Raw genomic sequence first — 20,496 nt, 5'->3', positions numbered from 1 at the left:
TATTATTCATAAAACAGTATTGACTGCTGTTGATTATAGTCCCATCCTTTAAGTCTTTCTTAATTGAATCTCATATCAGCTTTTCCATTATTTTGCCTAGGAGTGATGTCAGACTAATCAGCCTAAGATTATGCACATCATCCTGCTGTGTAAGGCTTCCTATTATGTGAAATATAATTTCAGTGTAATTATGCATACTTCTAAGGCATAGCTTCTGGGGTTTTACAAATCAAATCTCCAGTTTCAATATGTCTTAAGAAAGGTACAGTTTTGGCATACTTAACTTTTTTTTTTTTTTTAAGATGGTGTGGATAATTATCTGTTTCAGTATGCATCTTAAAAAAATCCCTAAATTCTTGAACGCCATAGATGAGAACAGTTTATAATCCATAGGTGAGATGCCTCCCAATATTTGTGATAGAAATCACGTGGCATCCCAGTTACTGTTGCAATATGAGGTAACAATGGATCTAATTTAATTTTCATTCCTTTTCCCTAGGCCAAGTATGAAGTGTCTTCAGATGAAAAGCGTAAAGATTGTGGTCTGAAAGTTTTAGACACATACTTCACTAACTGGGTAAATATATCCTGTTGCAAAATACTTTGTCAGACTGCATTGTAAGAGCTGACCAAATTAGAGCTCAAAACTGCAACAATTTCAGATGATATTTTAGTTTTCAAAATATTAAGAAGTAGATCGCTCTCAAAATGAGAAACTCTAATAAAATTTTGCAAGTCATTCTGGAATGTGGACTAGCCCTTCCTTTCAAGATTATTGCAAAACTTCATTAACTCAAGCACAAAACTTGACTGCTCTCTACCATTATTTTTTCATTAGCACTATGACATTTAACTTTTCTCTATGTATGGTAAAAAAAATTTTTTTTAATTACTAGTCCTGGGCAAGCAGAATTTTGTGAGATTGGACTAAAACCCATTGACATCTAAACATCAAAAAGTAGCTAAATTGCTGTTTTAGCATATTACTTTAAAGTAGTGTGGTTTAGAGACCTGAGAATCATCGGATTGCAAGGAACTCTTGAGTACTAGATCTGGTTTTGCAGCTGACATGTTGTGTGGACTTGAGAACTTAGGTCTAAATTTTCAAAAGTGTTTCAGGTTTTGGCTGCCCAGCTTGAGAAACACAGGAGTTGATTTTTCAGAAGATGCTGGGCACCCAAAGCTCCTACTAAGTTTATTAATATCTGATTACTGCCCTGGTAAATTAAATATGCCTAGAGATGTCCCTGATGGAATTCAAGGAGTCTTTCTTCTTCTCCCTATTCTGTCTATCGGAAGTTCTGTCAGGGATATAACTTCCATCCTCTTTTCTCCCTATCCTCTCCAATTGTTCTGGTTATGTTGAGGAAGCTTTATCTTGAGGAAGGTATGGATCTTGCGGGTGTCCTAAAAATGCTCAGGCTCTGGATTAGTCTCCTCTTCTCTGGAAGCTTATTTAACAGTTGGCATGGTCTTTAAACCAGTGAAAACTGATCAGGCCTCTTAAGCCACCTAACCACCATGTCCCTAACTGGTTTTAAAATGTGTTTAGCTGAAGTTTTGTTTTTAAACCAGTTAGAAAACTTCCTCTGATGAAGAGAGCAGAATTGGTTGCGAATCTGAAGGTGAAAGGCAATTTGGGTGGAAATGATCATGAAATGATAGATTTAATGAACTATAAGGAGAGGAAGGAGTGAGAACAGCAGAATAAGCACAATGGACTTCAGAAAACATACTTTAACAAACTCAGAGCACTGGTAGGTAAGGTCCCATGGGAAGAAAATCTAAGGGATAAAGTAGATCAGGAAAACTGGCAGTTTCTCAAAGAGAGAATATTAAAGGAAGAACTGCAATCTATCCTGATGCAAAGAAAAGATAGGAAGAATAGTTAGAAGCCAATATGGCTGCATCAGGAGCTCTTTAATGACCTGAAAGTAAAAAACGATCCTACAAAAGTAGAAATATGGGCAAACTGCTAAAGAGTACAGAAAAAATAGCACAAGCATGAAGATACAAAATTCAGAAAAACAAGGCACAAAATGAGTTGCGCCTGGCAAGGGACATAAAAGGCCAATAAGAAGAGGTTCTTTAAATACATTAGGAGTGGGAGAAAGATGAAGGAAAGTGTAGGTCCTCTACTTAGGAGAAAAGGAGAGCTACAGATGATATCAAGAAGGCTGAGGTGTTTAATGCCTATTTTGCTTCAGTCTTCACTAAAAGGTTAATTGTGACCAGATGCATAACACAATTAATATTAATATTAACATCAAAGGGGAAGAAACCCAGCCAGATTAGGGAAAGATAAAGTTAAAGAATATTTAGATAAGTTAGATGTTGTCAAGTGGGCAGGGCATGATGAAATTCACTCTAGGGTACTTAGGAAACTAGCTGCAGCAGTCTTGTAACTGTTCCCCATCCTCCACATGTTCTCAAAGAGAATTGCTGAGGTCCGGAGGACTGGAGAAAGGCAAAAAAAAAGCACATATCTTTAAAAAGGGAACCAGAGAACTTGGGGAATTATGGGCCAATCAACTTAACTTCCACTCTCTTTCCAGGAATTGAACAAATTATTGAACAATCATTTTGTAGGCACGTAGAGGATAATAGGATAATAAGCAATAGCCAACGTGAATTTGTCAAGAACAAATCATGCCAAACAAACCTGACATATATATTGATTTTTGGTAAGGCCTTTGACACAGTCCAACATGACATACTCATAAGCAAACTGGGAAATGAGGTCTGGATGAAATAACTATAAGGTGGGTGCAAAACTGGTTGAAAGACCATACTGCTTTGACATCATGTTGTACTCAACTCATCTAAGCAGTGCCTCACTTTCTACACTGCTATTTGTACCTGTGCTCAAGGGCATGCAGTGTATGTACTCTATACACTGTTGTAAATAGACATAGCCTTAGGAAACAAAAATCAAATGCACATATAGAAAATGGGGAATAATTGGCTAGGTAGTACAGTAAAAGCTGTTTTATCCAACACTTCACCAACCAGAAAGCTCTCTAAACCGGTGTGACTGGATTCCTAGGAGAGCCAACTGAGGTCACTCAATTAGGATGAACTGCAAAGAATGGGGGCGCTCCAGCCCCAAACCTCCTCCCACACCCGAACACCCTCCCTCTTTGTTAACCGGCATTTTTCACTTACTGGAACCCCCCATTTCCTCAACATGCTGGATAAAACAGCTTTTACTGTAGTACTACTGAAAAAGATCTGGGGAGTATAGTGTATCACAAATAAAACATGAGCCAACAATGTGATGCAGCTGCGGGGGGAAAAAAAAAGTGAATATCATGTATTAATAGGAGTGTCATATGTAAGACATGGGCGGTAACTGTCCCGGCTGTCCTCAGCACTAGTGAGACCTTCGCTGGAGTACTGTGTCCAGTGTTGGGTCCCACACTTTAGGAAGGATGTGGACAAATTGGAGATAAGCCAGAGCAACAAAAATATTATTAAAAACAGGCCTATGAGGAAAGATTAAAAAAACTGGGCATGTTTTAGTCTTAAGGAAAGAAGACTGGGGAGGGGGGGGACCTGATAAGCCTTCAAATATTGTAAGGCCTGTTATAAAGAGGATGGTGATCCATTGTTTTCCATGTCCACTGGAGGTAGGCCAAGAAGTAATGGGCTTAATCTGCAGCAAAGGAGATATTAGGAAAAACTTTCTCATTATAAAGGCTAATTACCTAGTGGACTAGGTTGCCAAGGGAGATTGTTGAATCCCCATCACTGAAGGTTTTTAAGAACAGGTTGGACAAAGACCTCTCAGGGATGGTCTGTATATACTTGATCCTGCCTGGGTGCAGGTGGATGGACTAGTTGACCTCTTGAGGGTCTTACAGCTCTACATTTTTATGATTCTTTATCTTTGTCAGATTACTAATTGTTTTCATTATTGTTTTTGGTTTGTATCATGTAAAGTCTGCAGCCCACTTACCGGAAATACCTCAGGATACAGTGAATGAATGTAAAACAAGACTGGAGCAGAACCCTTGCAAAGATCTTTTTAATGACTGCACTAGGTACGTGATGAATGTTGACTAAAAATGTTGGCTAAAAGTACACTGAAAATTTGTATTTCCAGGGAGGTTACAGGGAAAGTTTAAAGGGACACTATCAAATGAAATTCTGGTGAGGACACAACTAGGAATCTAGTGCTCTTTGTTTTCCTGTGTAGTGTATTCAGAACTCATGTTGTTCTTAGAGTTGCTTCTGTGCTGTAACAGAAGTGACGTTATTATTGTGCCTTTGACTTTAGTGGGAGTTGTGCAAATGTGTCCAAAGACAGAAGAATCTGGGACACTAATACAATGTGAGAGCAGAATACATACAGACCAAAAACATGTTTATCGAGCTAAAACTAGGTTTTTTGGTTTCTGGAAGTTCTGCAACTGTTATTGTTTGCAGACCCCTTTTAGTATTTATAGAGGATTCAGTAATGATTCTACTTTTAAAACTGATGAAATTTGCACTTAAAAACAGTTAAATCCCCTCTGTCATTTTAAATGATTTTTTTGGAGTCTCCATACTGACTTAATAGATAGCACACTACACACTACCAGGCAAGTATTTTCACAAGTTCAAAAAACTGAATATGGGAGAACAGTATATTTTTCCTCTTCCTCTTACAAGTCAGGATTTTAGATGTACAGAGATGTGTTGAGGACAGTTTCCTTGTCTTGTTTTTAGACTATGCTAGGAAATCCTTTTATTGGAGCAGCCTGTTTATAAAAGTATTGCAGGACCAATGCTTACACAGCAGGACGGTCATACAATTTTCAGGACAGATGGCAACACTAATTACATTGCTAGCTCAAGAGGCATTATGTTGTCCTTGAAGTGCTCCAATCTCAAGATAGCAGACAAATAGGACAAGGTATGATTCTGGAAGCTGAGATTGTCACTTCAAGGACAGTAAAAACTATTGCTTCTTAAGAACCCACTAGTGGTTGGCTGTGTAGAGATGGTGGCAACTTACACCTCTACTGAAACAAAGCAGTATATCAGAATAAATTGGCTGGTGGAAGCTAGAAGACCTTCACCTAGGCAAATGTTCCTTTTGCAGACACAGTTGATGAGGACTGAAGGCCTCCTCACTATGCATCGTGACTGGGGATCTGAGTTGTTGGTGGAAGGGGAGTTTGGAGGGGATGGAGTGCTCATCATTTAAAATTTAAAAATCCTAAACATTTAAATGTGGTTTAGGACAAATTTCTTTGAACTTCAGGGGATGAATAACTAACTTTCTGGAATTTAGCTGTATGAATCCCATATATTTGTGGGAAGGGATAAAGGCTCCTGTTCTTCAAAGTGATCTATGGAGGCAGAGCATTCTGATTGCACAATGTCCAACTGAAGTCTTTAGAGCTGTTCATGGGCAGCAGAGTCTGCCTGCATGGTTTTGTTAACCTGCCTTTCCATTTCTCTTAATTCTTTTGTTCTTGTGAACCAATCAAGTTGATAGGGAAATATTCTGATTTACTGCATTTAAAAACATAAAATAAGAAAAAAATCACACTACTTCCTGAATTTTTTTATCCATTATTAATGGTAAGAACTAAGATTTTTCTAGCTGAAATAGATTAGAGAAATATTTCTCTTTATTCCAGTTTTACTTTATGTATAGTTTCATTGTTTTCCCCCTCTCGTTTGTAGGAGACTATTTTTTTTACTTCAGTAAAGGAGAGAAACTATTTTTTCCTTTTTTAAAAAGGAAAGTGTAAAATCATAAATCAAGACTTGTGTTATACCCAAAACTTCTATCAAGTAATTTTTTGGAAACTGTCTAGACTTCAAGTTGGCAGTGTCCAGGGATAAACAAAGGGATACTGATTTAAAATCCATGTGACTGTGGCCAACAACAGTATTTCAATATTGTGGATGAAAATCAGTTTTAAATGAGTGATCATGATTAACATTACTGACTATTTAGCACAACTTGTTTTGTTCTCAAGTAATATAGTGGCATTTCAGATACCTACACCAGGCAAAAGACTCTTCCTGAAAGGATAGTACTTATTTACAAATGTTCAGTCTTCTAGAGCCCTTACACTTCTAATATTACTGGTTCTTCTAGGCATGCTTAATCATGTCGGCTGAAAAGCTTACAACATTTGAGTCACAGCTTGGGTCACCTCCCCAGCAACTGAAAACTAAATACTATGCATAATTTGAGAATACGAGATAAAAAAGATGCACAGAATACACACTACTAAGAAGTTAAACAGATAACGTCCTCTTTTTTTGGACTTCCAGTGAATGTCTGTGTTCAGCAAGATGAGGCTTTCCCATCTTTTATCTTGTCTTGCATTTTGTTGCTTAGTTTGAGGGAAGTGGTGTACAGGCCTAACCATAAGGTTTGGAAGGGTGGTTTTAATGATACAAGTTCAAATCCCAGAGAAGGGTCTGCTCAGCTCTATATTCTTCTGAGGCAGATAATTTGTATGGTAGGCAATTACTTCGTACTGGTCTTTAAAAACTGAGGCCCTGTCTGCTCTGCATAGACCCAGAGAGGCTTTTATTCCCCCCCCCCCCCCCAGCCAAACGAGGCATTTATTTCGGTGGGCACGATTACATGCATTCTGTAAATGAAAGATGTGGATGCAAAATTGTGCATTGCAACCTTGTCACCTTAGCAATGGAACTTATATTCCAAAATCACTTTAACAGTTTTAATAAAACCCATCTGAAATGATTGTCTAGTATTAATAAGTAACAGTCTTATAACTCTGATTTAAAATGTGTTTGCCAGTTGTCTTGTGAGTCTTCAGAGGTCTAACTTTGCTATGAAGTTTTTTGGCAGTTGTAATGTAACCTGATAGACTGTGTCCCAGTTGGTTGAGATGTTTTCGTGTAAGTGAAACTGTAACAATCAATTATTCCAGTTGTAAAACAATAACTGATGCATAGTATCCTGCTGAGTTGGGTCTGATAACTCATTCCCCTGACTACACAGATACCAAGATTTTAGGAGGTGGGAAGCTGGAGATTGCACTGTTCAGTGATGCTTCTAAAAGCAATTATGGGCAGAGGTTAGAAACTGCAGCCAAAGTAACTTTATGTTGATGCTATCTCTGGGAAAGGCATAGGTGATGGAGACTTTCTGGGAAAGGAATGCTTGGGGGTAAAAAATAAAAGCACAGTGGGAGCACTTCAAGGATTTTTGATCTAGTTAAATTGCAATCTTATCTGTTGATGTACAGATATCTTTTTAAATGGCTGCATCTATACTCGTGATGGGACAGTGATACCAGCTCTCAAGGTGAGCCACATCCTCTGATCAGGCTGGCCTTGGAAAGCTGCTGAGAAGTGCTTCTGTTTTTGTCTCCATACCTGATACCCTCACCTCTTGTCCCAAAATTGGATCCCCTTATGATCGAAAGGGGAAAGGAGTGCAGGCCTCTACATGCAATCCCCAAACAGGCCATGCTTATAGGGGGATGTCTCACCTCCCATGCCACCTTAAAATTAGCTCTGTTGGTGGATCAGTCATTTTGATCTCTAATTCCTCAAGAATTATTTTAAAGCTTCCAACTTGCTAAAATAAGCAAGATCTGTTACTTATGCACTCATTAGTGACCCTACACGTGCAGTTCTCAACGGAATTGCACAAGCTGCTCACTCTCTCTGAGGCAGGCACAGTAAACTCATTGTGTACTGTAGTGCAGTAATATGTTCACTCCATCTCCCGACAAATTAATTGATACATCTAAATTGGTGTCTAATGAAGTGGTTAGCTTCTCATCCCTGATGGCACCAGTCTGCCAACATAAACGTGGATTGTTTTTGCAGGATTGTCCAAGATTATTTAAGTGGAGCACCTTTTGAGGCTTACCAACAAAGCATCTATTTCTCCCGTTTTTTACAGTGGAAATGGTTGGAAAGGTAAGGTATTTTTATATTTAACACTTACTGCATTAGTATATAAAAGCCAGCCAACTTGGGGCCCCATTGTACAAATATAGTAAATGACATTCCCTGCCTCAAAGAACGTACAGTCTAAAAGACAAGATGTAATGGGCTGATGAGATGACAAACAAATGGAGCTGTGGTAAACATGTATTAATAATGAAAGCATCTGTTTAATGACCTCAAAGCATTTTACATTTAACCACTCTAAACTTTTAAAAATCTTTGTGTGTGCTTGTATAGTGCATAGCCCCCAATGGGGTTCTGAGCTTGATTGGGGCCTTGGGTGCTATTATAATACAATTATATTAATCATTACAGCCCACTGTATGGTAAAGTAATTAACTGATTTTACAGGTGGGTTAACTGAGTCACTGGTTAAGTGACTTGCCCAACCATAGAGACCAAGATTTTTAAAATAGGGGCCTATGTTTAGGGTCCTAAATCCATATTTTAAGCCATTAAATAAGTGACCTGATCTTTTCAGAAGAGCTGTCACCTAGAAGCTCCATAGAGGTCAGTGGCCCCTGCTGGATGTTCAGTACTCTTGACAATCAAGCCTACTCCTTTAGGCTCCTAGGTGCCTAACCATGATTTTCACTGTAGGCTTCTATTACTGGAAAAATCTTTGTTTAAGCAAGCTAGAGGTAGATGCAGGAGGAAAATTAGGAAACTTTTATTCAGACCTGTCTAGACCAAATACCTCTGAAACATAGAACAAGCAAGGTGGTAAAACTTGTATTGGCTTCAGTGGGAAAAGAATTGAATCAGTGGTGAACTCTTGAAAATCCCAGCTTAAACAGTCTCCTCACAAACCATGCATGAGAAGAACAACCAACATGCGTGGTGGTGACATAGACCCTAAATTTTTGTTCATTCTGCTTGTAGCGACTGCTTGCTGCCCACTAGGGGGAGCCATGTCCATGAGCAAAAGCACCTTTTCTTTGGTATTCAGTTTATATTCTAATCCTTTCATCCACTCAAGTGAAGGAAAAGCATTTTGTAGTCTGGTGGTCATGGAAGTTATATAGGAAAAGAGGGAAGAAACAGAAACAAACAGGGCTCTGAAAGAAAAACAAAAAAATATAATTGGAAATGAGACCAGTAATTATTCCATTCTGTCTGTTAGGCAACCAGTAACCAAGAACACATTTAGATATTACCGAGTACTGGGCAAAGGAGGATTTGGAGAGGTGAGTACTGTGAGATCTCTACTTGTGTTTGCAACTCCTTGAAGGGAATGTGGGGAAAAGGTAACTTACACTCTTCGTTCCTTGAATAAATAACAGATTTGATTAGATCAATTGTAATTCACCAGTTTACCAAATTGAAAAGGCAGCATTTTTACTTTTAAACACTTGCATCTAACAAGACAGTTGGTTCGTGTAACAATTCTTTCACACTGTTGTTACAAACCCCCCCCCTCAAAACCAAACAACCCAGTGTGTCCACCCATGAAACAGTTAAATTGGTTCTCCTGTATTTTACTTGTCTTCAGGGCTCCCAAGGGGGTTAGAAAAGAGAGAACAGTTTTTGTTCCAGTGTAAAACCTGGTATATCTGACATATCTTTCCTCTTTCCATTAGGTATGCGCTTGCCAAGTGCGGGCAACAGGAAAAATGTATGCTTGTAAAAAGCTAGAAAAAAAGAGAATCAAGAAGAGAAAAGGAGAATCAATGGCATTAAATGAAAAAAGAATTTTAGAAAAAGTGAATAGTAGATTTGTAGTAAGTATATATTTCTGGCCTTGTGAAATATACAAGTTGTCTCTCATAGGCCTTTCTTTATTCCTGTCTCTTCCAATGGCAGCTGGGCAGCATAATAATTTCATAATTAAAATCGGTTCAACTGTCCTTAATAGTTCAGTTACACAATTATTTTTGCAATGTTACCCTGTACATTTTAGGTCTGCATGGAATGTGTGTGTTATCTCTGGCCTATCAGTTTTTGCTAGTCTACGGTCAAGGTGCTTTGTCTTACGTTAATGTATATCATTCTGGTAAATTTCTCTTTGTTTAAAAGAGGGCCAGACTGTGATCTGAATGATGAATGTGATCCTAGTTTTGCTGTGGTCAATGGTTGCTAATATGGCCACTCAATTTACTAATGTTCTCCTTAGTCTTATTGCCCCACATCTCTCCCCAAATCTATACTTGCTTCTTCTACCTCCTACTTTAATTCAACTGAATATTTCCTCTCATGGAAAGTGTATTTACGGTAGGGCTAACTTCAATGCATATCGGCTTCTTGGGAGGTTGGACCTTTATTTTGACTTTCATTGGAATCATGGTTTCCATGATCAGTTTTTCCCCCAACAAAAATACCCAACTTTTAACTTCTTAAGACTCTTTTGAATGCTATGGGGGTGAATAGTATGGTAAGTGGATGAATACTGAGAGGTAATAATGGAGAGCTGCAGAGTTCAACCATGGACTGCATGGGAACCAGGAGATCAATGACTACACAGTGGTGGTACAATATACTAGACTAGTGAGAACTATAATTCCCCGAAGGTCTATAAGATCACCTATTTCTCTGATAAGTTTTTTAAATGTATATATTTGTTTGTTATATTTGTAGATATTTCAGTCACATTCATCACAATAATGCCATATATATGCTAGGAGAATCATGAAAAGTAGCTGCTCTATAACAATTTTGATGTCAGAAAGTTCTCACTGCCTATGCAATGAAGTTGACAGGGAGGTGGATTGAAGAGCTACGTTGGGTATAACATAAAAAGTCTGAGTGCTGATGGTTTTTAACTCCACATCATTTCCATGTCTCAACTCTTTCACCATGATATTTCCCAATAAATTATGACCAACTCACAGCCCTGATCACTAAACAACAGATGTGATGGTCTAAAATACTCAAGGAATACATATGTTAAGAAAACTGTTTTTCCAGTTAGGATCATCTATCTTTATCAGTGAATTGCTATTATTTAAAGATTAGCTATAGGTAAATGTCTAGTTAAAATCCATTAATAGATGTATTTTGTTTTATGTTTCAGAGAGAGTTCTAAAGCGCTTGAGCTTCTAAGTTTTTGCTTTTATAGATTCTGCATAGAAGAAGATAGTTTATTCTAAACAAACATAGAATTCTGGTATCTTAAAGAAGGGAAACCATGTTGGCCAAAGAAATCTCATTAGCATCTTAAGCCATGCATAAATAGATTCTTTTATAAAGGATAATATTTTTCCACCTGTGACAAGGCTCACAGTCCACAATCATTTTCCCACAAGTATAAGTTATAAGGTTGCACTGGATATTAAAACTGAAACTTTATTTGATCTTGCTATATCTACCTATACAGTAACACTCTTCCCTGTATAAAAGTTTTAAAATGCTAATGTGACTTTAATTTGTATAATCATAGGACTGGAAGGGACCTCAAGAGGTCATCTAGTCCAGTCTCCTGCACTCATGGCAGGACTAAGTATTATCTAGACCATTCCTGACAGGTGTTTGTCTAACCTGCTCTTAAAAATCTCCAATGACAGAGATTCCACAATTTCCCTAGGCAATTTATTCCAGTGCTCAGCCACCCTGACAGTTAAGAAGTTTTTCCTAATGTCCAACCTGCAATTTAAGCTCATTGCTTCTTGTCCTATCCTCCTTGGTTAAGAACATTTTTTCTCCCTCCTCCTTGTAACAACCTTTTATGTACTTGAAAACTGTTATCATGTCCCCTCTCCGTTTTCTCTTTTCCAGACTAAACAAACCCAATTTTTCAATCTTCCCTCATAGGTCATGTTTTCTAGACCTTTAATAATTTTTGTTGCTCTTCTCTTGGCTTTCACCAAGTTGTACACATCTTTCCTGAAATGTGGTGCCCAGAACTGGACACAATACTCCAGTTGAGGCCTAATCAGCGCGGAGTAGAGTGGAAGAATTACTTCTTGTGTCTTGCTTCAATACTCCTGCTAATACATCTCAGAATGATGTTTGCTTTTTTTGCAACAGTGTTACACTGTTGACCCAGCTTGTGTTTCACTATGACCCCGAGATCCCTTTCTGCAGCACTCCTTCCTACACAGTCATTTCCCATTTTGTATGTGTGCAACTGATTATTCCTTCCTAAATGGAGTACTTTGCATTTGTCCTTATTGAATTTCCTCCTATTTACTTAAGACCATTTCTCCAGTTTGTCCAGATCATTTTTAATTATAATCCTATCCTCCAAAGCACTTGCAACTCCTCCCAGCTTGGTATCGTCCGCAAACTTTATAAGTGTATTCTCCGTGCCATTATCTAAATCGTTGATGAAGATATTGAATAGAAACAGACCCAGAACTGATCCATGCGGGACCCCACTCATTATGCCCTTCCAGTGAGACTGTGAACCACTGATAACAACTGGTTGGAAAACCATTCCCATAGAGTAATGCACCCACTTTATAGTAGCTCCATCTAGGTTGCATTTCCCTAGTTTGTTTATGAGACGGTCATGTGGGACAGTATCAAAAGCTTTACTAAAGTCAAGATATACCATGTCTACCGCTTCCCCCTCTTCCCCCATCCACAAGGCAGTCAGGTTGGTTTGACACGATTTGTTCTTGACAAATCCATGCTGACTGTTACTTATCACCTTATTATCTTCTAGATGTTTGCAAATTGATTGCTTAACTATTTGCTCCATTATCTTCCCGGATACAGAAATAAAGCTGACTGGTCTGTAATTCCCCGGGTTGTCCTTATGTTCCCTTTTTATAGATTGGCACTACATTTGCCCTTTTCCAGTCTTCTGGATTCTCTCCCGTCTTCCGTGACTTTTCAAAGATAAGTATTATCTAGACCATCCCTGAGAGGTGTTTGTCTAACCTGCTCTTAAAAATCTCCAATGATGGAGATTCCAATTGTGTAACATCACTTCAAAAGAATAAAAGTAATCTTACTCTAACTCTCCCTGTGTGATGTGGTTGCTAAAAGAGCAGATGTGATCCTTGGATCTCTAGGTAGGAATATATCAAGTTGAAATAGGGAGGCAATATTACCATGTTATATAGCATGACCGAGACCATTACAGGCAGGGTGGATTGATTTAAATCACATTTATTTTAAATCACCAATTTTAATCATGATTTTTAATTAGAAAGCAAGAAACCTTGTTTTAAGTCATTGATTTAAATCTTGTTTTGCATTGGTACTACTTGGAACTTTTTTTTAGAAAAACAACCTTCCTCTTTATCCTGGCTGCTCAGGATGAGTATGCAATGGATGTAGCTTAATTAGGTGGCAGCTGTATTAATTTATCTGGGATTACCCAGCAATAAATTATGCTGCTTTGGAGGACAGGGTCATAATTCAAAATGATCTGGACAAATTGGAGAAATGGTCTGAGGTAAACAGGATAAATAAAGACAAATGCAAAGTGCTCCACTTAGGAAGGAACAATCAGTTTCACACATACAGAATGGGAAGAGACTGTCTAGGAAGGAGTACGGCAGAAAGGGATCTAGGGGTTATAGTGGACCACAAGCTAAATATGAGTCAACAGTGTGATGTTGTTGCAAAAAAAGCAAACATGATTCTGGGATGCATTAACAGGTGTGTTGTGAGAAAGACACAAGAAGTCATTCTTCCGCTCTACTCTGCGCTGGTTAGGCCTCAGCTGGAGTATTGTGTCCAGTTCTGGGCACCGCATTTCAAGAAAGATGTGGAGAAATTGGAGAGGGTCCAGAGAAGAGCAGCAAGAATGATTAAAGGTCTTGAGAACATGACCTATGAAGGAAGGCTGAAAGAATTGGGTTTGTTTAGTTTGGAAAAGAGAAGACTGAGAGGGGACATAATAGCAGTTTTCAGATATCTAAAAGGATGTCATAAGGAGGAGGGAGAAAACTTGTTCATCTTAGCCTCTAAGGATAGAACAAGAAGCAATGGGCTTAAACTGCAGCAAGGGAGGTTTAGATTGGACATTATGAAAAAGTTCCTAACTGTCAGGGTGGTTAAACACTGGAATAATTGCCTAGGGAAGTTGTGGAATCTCCATCTCTGGAGATATTTAAGAGTAGGTTAGATAAATGTCTATCAGGGATGGTCTAGACAGTATTTGGTCCTGCCATGAGAGCAGGGGACTGGACTTGACCTCTCGAAGTCCCTTCCAGTCCTAGAATCTATGAATACAGTTCAGGTCTTCATTCTTTCTTCTATTTCCATCTATTTGGGACTCCCCTTTCCCAACCTGGTCCCAGGCCATTGCTGGGATCCTGTTGCCTGCCCCTCATATGAAAGTTAAGGGAGGCTGAGGAAAGGGGGGGGTGTTTCCCCATGTATCAGACTTTAGGAGCCCCAAGCTTCTTTACAGGAGACCTTCCTTTAAATCCCCTTCCAATACTGGTTTATCAGCTAATTGGACACTAGACAATTGCTCTTTTATTTAGTAGACCAGATATAATATAATGGTTGATACTGAAGTTAGACAACTCCAGACTAGAAATAAGGTGCAAATTTTTAAGTGAGCATAATTTACTGTTAGAACAATTTACCTAGGGATGTGATAGATTCTCCATCTTTTGACAGGAATAACTGTCTTTCTAAAATATATGCTCTTTCTCAAACAGATGTTATTGGGCTTGATACAGGAATCACATAGAAAAATTCTATGGTGTTTTTTATGCCGGAGAGCAGACTAGATAATCATAATGTTCTCTCTGGCTTTAATCTAGTAATAATATTGACTCTCTTTCCCGTTCTGTGACCAATGCTAATCCCATCTGTTCATGGTAAGGAGCGTATAGCTAGTTTTCAAAGCAAAAATGTTCAAATTCAAAAATGAAGGCCAGTTAATTTTAAGGACTAACTCATGTATCACCTAATTTGTCAATATAAAATCTGCTGAAAAATTGATAAGGGTGGCCACCGTTCTGTCTGTCTCTGAGAAATAAAATATGTAATATTGAATCTCCCTCATGTGGGATTTATATGTGAAGGAATTAGAGGCTGGTTCAGACTTCATTTCACTTGGGAGTTGCATTTGTCTAGTGGGACTAGCAGGACACCTTAAAGACCTGTCTACATTGCAGATATAAGGTTATAACATGACTGACTCTGCATTTGGCTTTTGCCCCTATTTGACACACTATTTCTAATACTGTGAGTGTATCATGTGTCATCCCTACTTACAGTCAGGGCTGGAATGGGATTATCAGGCTGCAACTTGGTTCTAACCTAGTTTTTCTGTTGCATAGATGCATCAGCCTAACCATCTGTACCTCTGTTAGCCAGTCACCTTATTGCCCAAGATTTTGTTTAGGAAGATATCTCAAAGTTTATTTGCTTCATGTGCGAAACAATCTTCTGTCTTGCTGCACCTTGAGGAAACAAGAAATAGCTGAGTTCCCCAAACATACATAGACATTGGGTATATCTACACTACCCGCTGGATCGGTGGGCAGCGATCGATCCCAGCATATGTCGATTTATCGCATCTAGTCTAGACGCAATAAATCGATCCCTGAGCGCTCTCCTGTCGACTCCTGTACTCCAGCTCGGTGAGAGGTGCAGGTGGAGTCAACGGGGGAGTGGCAGCAGTCGACTCACCACAGTGAAGACACCATGGTAAGTCGATCTAAGTTCATCGACTTCAGCTACGTTATTCACGTAGCTAAAGTTGCGTAACTTAGATAGATTTCCCCCCCCCCCCGTTCCCCAGTGTAGACCAGGCCATTGTATAGCACCTGGGCAGGATGAGGAATATGAATGAGACACAGTTTTGTTAGGAAAATTGCCACTGCCCAGGTACATTGAATAGGATCCAGTTTAAAACTGCCTTCTGCATTTTTAAATATTTCCACAGTTTTGCTTCACATACAGGATATGTCTAGGCTAGAGATTTTACTGCAAGTTAATCAACTGCCAGTTAACTCAAGTTGTTTAACACCTTTGTAAATGCTAATTAAGACTCACTGAATTCTAGGGTAAGCCACAATGTTTTGTTTCCTGGAACAAATGTTTGTAGTGTTAAGTCATTTAATTGCCAGTTAATTGAGTACCAGCCTCGGCAAGAATTCTAGTCTAGAGATAGCCACAAGGTGTGTCTCTAGTCTTACCTCTTGTCACACAATCCTGCCACAGGTACTAGGCTTCCTTCTTCAGTTCTGTGGTCTGGAACAGCATCCCTATATTTCTTCATCTCATCAACATTTTATTTCTTAAAGCACATAATCTCTTCTTGTTTGTGGCTCTTAGGGTATGTCTACACTGCAGTTAGACACCTGCAGCTTGCCTGTGCCAGTTGACTTGAGCTGCAGGGCTGTTCCATTGTAGTGTAGACTTCCATGTTCAGGTTGGAGCCCAGGACTCTCCCACCTGTGCTCCAGCCTGAACCTGGAAGTCTACACTGCAATGAAACAGCCTTGCAGTGCAACCCTCAGGAGCTGCAGGTTTTTAATTGCAGTGTAGACATACCTTAAGTGTCTGGGTATTGGCTTTATAACTGAGTGTTTCACTTTCTTTTACCATACTTCATTTCTTGGACAATGTATGATCTGTGTTTCTGTTTGTATTGAATTTTAATCAAACATTTTAAGATGTATTTTGTATGCAGGATGCTATACAGACTCCTGTGGCTGTTCTGATGTAGATTTTTTTCCACTTTGTATTTTTATTTTGTCTCCTCCTACCCCGCTGGCTTTTTCACTTCTCTGCCTGCCCTGCTGATGCCTCATTCTGGATACTGTGCCTCCAGCCAACCAATGAGAGGAGATACTATGCTTGGCTTCATGCAGCTCTTCATTTCACTGTTAGAGGGTGCTGTTATCAAGAAAAGAAATGACTATTCTAGTGGCTAGAGTAAGGGCCTTGAAGTTGGGCATTCTGGGTTATATATCTTGGTGTGTCATTGACTCTGTCTGAGTTGGGGCAATTTACAGCCTCTCTGTGTACTTCTCTAAGTCTCACTTTTTACAAACAGTGATTATGCATTTCTAAGTGTTCATGGAAAGGTACTCTGTGTGCAAGTTATCTTCATCCATGTGGACTGAAAACGGAAGGGCATAGCCATTAAGAGATCCGATATCTGGGGTGGTGTTTCAGGGGGCATAAGCCATTCTCCTGTACAAGTTTTCATCATACTGTGGTATTGGTCTTGGCTAATAATCAGTTTGGACTCTTTTGCCCCAAAGTTAACAATGGTGATTGATTGTGGGTTTTCCCCGTACACTCTGGGAAATTAAAATGGCTGGTTGTCCGAAACATAACTTTAGCAGGGTTAACCTATTGCTTAATTGGCTGATTATAAAAGTACTATTTACTGACTGAATTAGAAAGAAGGGATGAAATTGGGGGTCATGAATGATCCAACAAGTATTTTTTGTCTTTAGGTTAGTTTATCCTACACCTATGAGACTAAAGATGCCCTATGTTTAGTATTAACCATTATGAATGGAGGGGATTTGAAGTTTCACATTTACAACATGGGAAATCCTGGCTTTGATGAAGAAAGGGCTGTTTTCTATGCTGCAGAGCTCTGCTGCGGCTTGGAGGACTTACACAGAGAGAGAATTGTTTACAGGTAAGTGTTAACTGCAAGAATGTATGCCTTGAAACTTGTCAACTCTGCATGTTTGCATATAGGATTAAATTGATTTTTCTTGCTTCAAAGCTGTTAGGTTATTTTGTATACCTATTTGTGTGTGCTAATGATCTATTAGTTCCATTGAATTGTGTGGTGGTTTTTTTTTTTTTTTCTGACTGTAGATTGGAAATGCTGTTTCCTAGTCCCTCTTCCGTTAAAATTCTTATCCAAAAAGTCTGTATACACTTAAAATAAGCATCGATCCATGGTTGACTATAAAATAACAGAAGAATTCTCCCTGGAAAATGATGAGTGTCAGGGACATAGCAATATTCAGATGTGGAGAGAGGAGATCCCTGCACGTACAAATTCAGTGGTGGTGAATGCTGTACAACGAGGGAATGCCCCTTGCCGTGGCACCTATCTAAAATATATGTCTCATAATCCATGGCAGCCTCTCTAGCCCAGGCTCTGTCTCCCACAAGACTTTTTTTTATTAAATTAACTGAACCATCAAGATGTGCATAGACCATAACTGAATAACCATGTGACTTTATTGTTATGGTCTGTGTCTAACCTCTACTGTACATTAGATGCACTGCAATGAGTGAGGAGCAACTCAATTGTAAACACTTTGGGTTTATTTGTTCTGTAAAGCACCTAGTATAACCTGGGCTTGTGAGTGTGTGCATAAAATTATAAAAAATTGGGACTCTTTTCCTCATAGATAAAATGTTGGGAAAGGAGAAGACATCGAGACATGCAAAGGTCAAATTACTTGCCCAAGGTATTACAGAAAGTCAATGGCAGAGTCAGAGATAAAATCCAGGTCTTTCAGACTTGCGGCTTCAATACAAAATCATCCTTCTTCCCTTAATCTTACTTTTAATTTGAAAGTACTTCAATTTTCTTTCTTTAATAGTATATAACTATTGATGTTTCTTCCATACTGGGTTAGTGTCTATCATAACAATAATTAAAAGGCTTTTCTACTGTCTATATCTGTACTAGTGTGTTTCTCGGTTAATTAAGAAGCAATATGCCAATTATTCATAAACAGCATTTGATTCCTTTTCCTTTTTTAAATGGTTTGAGTGAAATGAGTGTTTATAGAAGTGGATGACAGTTGCAGTAGCTTTCACTAGTTGCTGAGCAAGTTTTAAATTAAATGGTAATAAGTCAACAGGATCAAATGGTATTCTCTGAAGAGTTCTGAAGGAACTCATGTATATAATCGAAGAACTACTAACTGTGGTATGTACCCTATTACTAAATCGGCTTTCTGTACCAGATGACAGCAGGGTAACTAATGTAACACTGTTTTTTTTTTTTTTAAGGTTTGAGACGCAATCCTGTCAATTACAGGCTGATAAACTTAACTTCATTGCCAGACAAATTGGTTGAAATGATAATAAGGAACAGAATTATCAGACACATATTAACATTATATTTTGGGGAAGAGGCATGTAAAGAGAAATCATGCCTCACAAGCTTACTAGAATTCTTTCAGGGTATCAATAAACATGTGGACAGGGTGATCCAGTTGATATAGTATAATTGGACTTTCAGAAAGCCTTTGACAAGGTCCCACATCAAAGGCTCTTAAGCAAAATAAGCAATCGTGGATAAGAGGAAAGAGTAAAGGTGATCTCTCATGGATCAGTAACTGATTAAAAGTTAGGGTTAAAACAAATGTTTGGTTAAAACAAAGGAATAAATGGTCAGTTTTCACAATGGAGATTGGTAAATAGCAGGATGCCCCAAGGATCTGTACTGGGACCAGTGCTGTTCAACATATTCATAAATGATCTGGAAAAGGGGGTAAACAATGAGGTGGCAAATTTGTAGATGATACCAAATTACTCAAGATCGTTCACTCAAAGCTGATCAAAGAGTTACAAAAGGATCTCACAAAACTGGGTGACTGGGCAACAAAATGGCAGATGAAATTCAATGTTGATAAATGCAATGTAATGCACATTGCAAGACATAATCCCAACTATATATACAAAGTGATGGGGTATAAATTATGTTACTACTCAAGAAAGAGATCTTGGAGTCATTGTGGATAGCTCTACGTGCTGCAGCAGTCAAAAAAGCTAACAGAATGTTAGGAACCATTAGGAAAGGGATAGATATTAAGACTGAAAATATCATAATGCCACTGTATAAATCCATAGTATGCCCATACCTTGAATACTGCATACAGTTCTGGTCATCTCATCTCAAAAAAAAAATACGTTAGAAATGGAAAAAGTACAGAGAAAGGCAACAAAAATAATTAGGAGTATGAAACAACTTCCATATGAGGAGAGATAAAGACTTGGACTGTTGATGATTTAGTTGGGGATTGGCCCTGCTTTGAGCAGGGGGTTGGACTAGATGACCTCCTGAGGTGCCTTTCAACCCTGATATTCTATGATTCTATGTTTAGGTTAGAAAAGAGATGACTAAGGGGGATATGGTAGAGGTCCATATAATCATGAATGATGTGGAGAAAGTGAATAACATAACACAAGAACCGGGGTCACCTAATAAAATTAATAAACAGCAGGTTTAAAAGAAACAAAATGAAGTACTTCACACAACGCATAGGCAACCCATGGAACTCATTGCTGGGGATGTTGCGAAGGGTCAAAAAAGAAAGGTCCATCAATGGCTATTAGCCAAGATGGTCAGGGATGCAACCCCATGCTCTGGATGTCACTAAATCTTTGACTGCCAGAATCTGGGACTGAAGGACAGGGATCACTCTATAAATTGCCCTGTTCTGTTCTTTCCCTCTGAAGCTTTTATTACTGGCCACTGTCAGAAAGGGGGATACTAAACTAGATGAACTAATGGCCTGACCCTGTAAGGCCAGTTGGATGTTCTTTTCCACCCAAATCTGCAGGTACATATTAATCCTAATCTGCAGCACTCTGTGTCATAGATCGGGCACTGTTAATTGTGCCAAATTGTGTAGTGGTTTCTGAGATGACCATAAGAAGCGAGCTAGGCTGAGACTGTCAAACTCATTTCTGTAGTGCTGCCACCTCCACAGGGCC

At 38.7% G+C, this 20,496-nt stretch overlaps 1 protein-coding gene across 1 annotated transcript in view; it reads left to right on the top strand.

The window, feature by feature from the left end:
- The window catches only part of GRK4 (G protein-coupled receptor kinase 4), a 78,726-nt gene that overhangs the window by 32,658 nt on the left and 25,572 nt on the right, over window positions 1-20,496 (top strand). Inside the window, exons 4-9 of the mRNA XM_034772046.1 lie at window positions 500-577; window positions 3,943-4,043; window positions 7,813-7,905; window positions 9,059-9,122; window positions 9,516-9,656; window positions 17,256-17,446. Coding sequence (XP_034627937.1) covers window positions 500-577; window positions 3,943-4,043; window positions 7,813-7,905; window positions 9,059-9,122; window positions 9,516-9,656; window positions 17,256-17,446 — 668 coding nt within the window. The remainder of the gene's footprint in view (window positions 1-499; window positions 578-3,942; window positions 4,044-7,812; window positions 7,906-9,058; window positions 9,123-9,515; window positions 9,657-17,255; window positions 17,447-20,496) is intronic.

The sequence above is a fragment of the Trachemys scripta genome, chromosome 5, assembly GCF_013100865.1.
Source record: "Trachemys scripta elegans isolate TJP31775 chromosome 5, CAS_Tse_1.0, whole genome shotgun sequence".
NCBI lineage: Eukaryota > Metazoa > Chordata > Testudines > Emydidae > Trachemys > Trachemys scripta.
This window is presented reverse-complemented; position numbering and strand designations above follow the sequence as displayed.